The following is a 5,449-nucleotide window of genomic DNA, read 5'->3' as shown; positions in this document are numbered from 1 at the left end:
CTGTTCCTATAATATAAAAGTATTTGTTGCATTTTATAGCACTTGATTAATCTGGAAAAAAAGTAAACAGTACCAAACCATGCTATTTGGTTCTTTTATCTTTACAAAAAATTGTTCCTCCGCTACTAACAACAATGTCGCTTTCAATTCTCACAAAAGATAGAATTATCTTTTGCATATTCACAATGATTATATGACTTGTGAAACTTGAACCCCTAGATTTTAATAATAAAGTAACTGAAACCGCAATACTCTAATTTGGTAGATTTACAAAGGATAACACCTTAGAAAGAAATAAACTGAAAATAAATTGGTATAATCGGGTGGAATACCGAAGTCTAATGTCCTTTACCAGAAAGATCTTGGAAGTACAATGGGTTTGCATTTACTCAATTTATTCCTGTTTACTTCATACGAAGTAAAATCCAATGAGGATGAAGGTTCTCCAAAAATAGGTTGTTATTCATTCGTTTGATGCTTTCTAATTTTCCGCTGCATCGCTACATAGGATTTGGAACCAGTTTACCCGGTTAAAAGCCACTATGATGGTTAGTAGAAATACCAAAAATAATTTGTTACCCTGTAAAGTACAATTAAAATGATTAGTGATATGAAGGGCAAATTGACGATTATTGGAGGCCATTTTATGACGTTAACCCTCTATTATTACAGTCGATCTTTAATTATAATTTTGCCGGCGTACCCACAAGGTGGCAAGGAGGCAATTTCTAGTTAGTATTAAACGTGGATGACTATTATCTTTTACGTATAACTTTGTAGTTAACCCTGAGTTAGTTGATGGTATGAGAGTTGTTGTGATAGATTTGCATCACAAATTCCATGAACTAGAAGATGTAGGTAGAAGACTCTGTTAAGTTATTCACACACACAAAAAAAAAAAAAAAAGTATAATTGTGTGATTGAGATTGGCAAATCTTTTCATTAATATTATGTAGCTCTGTTACTTGTATAAAGTCGTGAATGAATATTGATACCAAAAGGGTGTTGTATGAAAAACGTGGACAACATTATCTGCATTTTGTTGAAATGTGTGAATATTTCAGTACTACGCAATCTTATTTAATAAAAGGTTAAGGTGTGTCTAACTTGACTTGTTTTGTGAAGAATTTGTTGATAAGGGACTGATTCTGAAAATACCGATGTGGCTGTCTTGAAGTACGTGGTTACTAATTAAATTGAGGGAGTAAAAGATATAATTTTGGAACCTGGAGGACCAGTCTGCAAGGAGTCAGGAGTGCAGCTTATATCTGGTAATCTGGACTACTTTTCGAAACTTAGATATTTTCTGCTTCCACTTTCTATGTATTTCATTAATGTTCTTCTGTTCAAGTTTTGTAATCTTTTTCTCTATTCTCAATTCTCGTGTTGGTTTATGAAAAGGTTTATTAAAATCTCTCTATAATTAAACTCTTTTCCAAGAAGTTGAGATTAATAATCTTCTTGTGGTTGTTAAATATGTGGTTAGGAGGTGTTTGAACATCTTAGTATCCGTTTGATCAAAATAATAATGGAGACCTTCCTCAACGAGTTTCAACATCTTGCAATCCGACTTGAAGAGATAAAGTCAGCCACCAACACCTTTGATGACAAAAAACTTATCGGAAAAGGTGGATTTGGGAAAGTGTATGAAGGAGTACTCTCTAACTCCAAGGAGAAGGATCATATAATCAAGGTTGCAATTAAGCGTCTAGATCGCAAGTATGGGCAAGGAGACCCCGAGTTCTTGAAAGAGATCTTGCTTCTTTCACGCTACACACATGAAAATCTCATCTCTCTCATGGGATTTTGCGATGAAGATGGTGAAAAGATCCTTGTGTACGAATATGCTTCTCATGGAAGCCTTGATCGCTATCTAAGAAGTACTAGTCTCACATGGAGACAACGTCTCATTATATGTATTGGGGCTGCAACAGGATTGTGCTACCTTCATGATCCGAAGGAGACACAAGAAAGAGTTCTCCATCGTGATATAAAAAGCTCCAACATTTTACTCGATGAGAATTGGAATGCGAAAATTTCTGACATGGGACTCTCGAAATTAGGCCCTGCAAATCAGCAACATACATTTCTTATCTCCAATGTTGCGGGTACCTTCTGGTATGTAGATCCGATGTATATGGAGACAAGTGTCGTAACAAAAGAGTCTGATGTCTACTCTTTTGGTGTGGTCATGTTTGAGGTATTGTGTGGGAAACTATGCTTTGAAAATACCAATGGTAATTTCAAGAGTTTCGTGCGTATGTGGAAAAAGAGCTACAAACAAAAGAAATTGGATAAGATTGTCTTTGAAGATATGAAGGAAAAGATGGATCCGAGGTCATTGGAAACATATTCATCCATTGCCTATCAATGTTTGAAGAAATCCCGTGAAAAACGACCAGAGATGTATCGTGTTGTGGAAGAACTTAATATTGCGCTTCGGTTTCAAGAGAATTTTGAAGAGGCCAAACCACAAATGAACTATGAAGAGGTGCGTAAGTCAGCACAGTTTAAAAAAACGAAAGAGATGTGTAAGACTGAGGTCCCTTCTCTAGCATACAGATCCGAAGAGGAAATAGAAATTCTTCTCTCTGAAGGAATCTTCCTTAACCAGGGCAAAACGGTAATTATATGTATAGCTTAATTGTAGTTTTAAGGAATTTCACAAAACAATTCTTGCAAAATATACAATGCATTTGCCACAAAGAATGATGATGTAACTAATTAAATGACTTTCTACTTAACCACATTTCAACCACAATCACAATACTAAAATCCACGTATATAAGATGTAAAACAAAGAAGCTCTCTACTCTAACATGAGTTCTTTTTAATTTTTAATGGACAGTGGTTTTGGTTAAATAAGAATGGAGAGCATTGTGAAATGATATCCGCAGCAGAGTGTTTCTATTCAATTACCATTGCACCACAGTATATTGAATTTTATGCTAAGGAAAAATCAAGGTAAGTTGCCCCCATCCTTTTTATTAGTGACTATAGAGTTTTATGTTATTCTTTGCACCTTTGTTGCAGATTTACAGACCACATGAATACACAAATTTGTTCGGATTTCAAAATACGTGTCAAAACACAATATTTGTCTCCACATATCACATACGCAGTAAACCTTGTGTTCTGTTTATACGACTCAGATTCTACCAATTCACACCTCGAGTACATACTGGCTGGGGAAACAGAATCTTCTAGTTTGTACTTAGCAGATACGAGAGAAGATGGATGGTTGACAGCTGAATTGTATCAGTTTACTAGCGACAACAGAAATGTTGATCTTGAAATTGCGTTTAAATGTTGGAATAAGTTGTTAGTAGAAGGCATTGAGTTTCAGCCCGTGGAAATAGTAAGCCAACAAATTCTAGAACATCAAGAATTGGAGGATGAGAGGGAGGTAGATATGCAGGAGGACATGTCTCATTCAGATGCATATTGGAAAGAAAAATTACCTAGTGATTATGAAACCATAATCAAGTGGTCAAAAGATAAGTTGCATTGGACAACAAAGAAGGAACTTTATTCTATTCTTTGCAAAGGGTTCCTTATCCAGATCCAAGGCGAAGAGGTAAATTTGCTATTTCCCTATCACGTGCTGCAAATATGTAAATATATTATATATAGTTGTTGTGGAAAACTACAGAATTCTCAAACAAGTACTTACATAGATATTAATAAATGTCAGTGGTTTTCTCTCGACAAAGATGGGAATAAATGTATTATGCTACCAGCAACGGCGGCTTTGAAAAGAAAAAAGTGGAGTTGGCGATATTTACCCGAATCAAGGTTCTATTCTCTTCTGCCACTCCCAGTCTTTTATCTTGTAATAAATCCCTGTTTGGCGCACTAACTAAAAAACCAACTTTTAGAATATGTTTGGCGTACTAGCTGAAAAAGCTAGCTCTTAAACAAAAAACTAGCTCATAAAAAATAATGTTTGATAAAACTAGTTGAAATGCTAACCGAAAGAAATAAAATAACATTTAAAAAATGTGTTTCTATAATTAATTAAGGGGTATATTAAAAAAAAAAAAAAAAAAAAACTCCGACGCTAGCTTATCATCAAGCTATGGCACGCCAAACACGACCTTTGCTTATAAGCTAGCTTATCAATAAACTATCTCAAGCTAACTTATCAAAAAGCTACCTTATAAGCTATGATAAGCTACTTATCAGTTATGATAGCTTATAAACTTTCTGAAGCTAGTTTATAAGCTATTTTTGTGGTTTTACCAAACAATAAATTATCATAAGCTAACTTATTTTTGGTAGACATGGCCCAATTCTCTACATTTTGCGTACGGGTAATTAACAAATAAATACCTCAAGGGTCCTGGGATAGTTTAAACTTTCAATAAAACTTAGCATTTCTATAAAATTACGCAATGTCTTTTTGCAGATTTGAAGAAGTAGCTTTTGATCCTACTTGTAGCTTTACTATACGTTGCAATACGTCCAATATATTGTCATCTGAAACATGTTATGGAGCTTACCTTGTTTACAAATTACAAGAAAACCATTCTGGATTTGAGCCTCCTTTGAAAGTGTGGAGGACTAGTCAGTCATTATCAACCTCACGATATATCTATTTGATTAGTCCTCAAACTCCAATCATTAGACGAAAGGCTTATGAAAATACTCACAACCCATTGAATAGACCCAAAATAAAAGGCCTTCCACAACAAAGGAAAGATGGTTGGATGGAGGTACAAATAGATGAACAACTTACACAAACTCCCTCGAGTTTTGTAAAACTTTCAATCAACTTTCCCATTGACCAATCGCTTAAAGGGCTTATTGTGCAAGGCATTGAGTTCAGACCTTGTAATTAGACACAAATTAGTTGTAAAAGGCTTTCTTATGCATGAATGGTTGGGCATTAAAAAAGGGTTAATGACCTAGAAAGGTAATGAACTTTGGTCTTTGTACATGTGTAGGGAACCATGTTTTTTTCATACACGTTTGACCATTGAACTTGTTTGACGTGTTCAAAATAGGATAATCTGACTGGTAATGAACACTTCAAACCAGCTTACTGGTCAAATGTGTACGAAATATGGTAAAAAAACAAAGTTCCTTACACATTTTGGTAATATTGGATTCTTTATGCTAAGTGCAAGTAATTATAATACCCACTAATGTGACATGGAGTCGGGCTATCGGGTTTATGTCCAATCTAGTGTAGGTGTTGTTAGCATATTTTTGACTTGATTCTTAGGTGCCATCATATAAAAAACTGTTAGAACTGTCTCAAGGATTCCGATAGTCAAGTTACATCGATGTGTATGACATAGTTATCGATAGTGAATAGTGGTAAATAGCGACGAGCTACCTATATGCTATGTAGCGATAGCGATCAAATAGCGAACGCTATTTCGTATTTAGCGATATGCATAAACAAATTAAAAATATTTATTATGTTCAACTATTATAGTTATTA

The 5,449-nt window shown here is 34.7% G+C and overlaps 1 protein-coding gene across 1 annotated transcript; it reads left to right on the top strand.

The window, feature by feature from the left end:
- The first annotated feature begins 1,329 nt into the window (after positions 1-1,329).
- Positions 1,330-4,878, top strand: LOC145045665 (uncharacterized). Its single transcript, XM_078993985.1, has 5 exons — positions 1,330-2,623; positions 2,849-2,964; positions 3,034-3,577; positions 3,695-3,795; positions 4,409-4,878. The coding sequence occupies exons 1-5, from the start codon at positions 1,529-1,531 to the stop codon at positions 4,839-4,841; spliced, it is 2,289 nt and encodes a 762-aa protein (XP_078850111.1). The 5' UTR covers positions 1,330-1,528; the 3' UTR covers positions 4,842-4,878.
- Positions 4,879-5,449: the final 571 nt, after the last annotated feature.

This window comes from Lactuca saligna, chromosome 5, assembly GCF_052625555.1.
Source record: "Lactuca saligna cultivar CGN05327 chromosome 5, ASM5262555v1, whole genome shotgun sequence".
Taxonomy (NCBI): Eukaryota; Viridiplantae; Streptophyta; class Magnoliopsida; order Asterales; family Asteraceae; genus Lactuca; species Lactuca saligna.
Note: the sequence above shows the minus strand (reverse complement) of the source record. Positions and strands in the feature narration are given on the sequence as shown.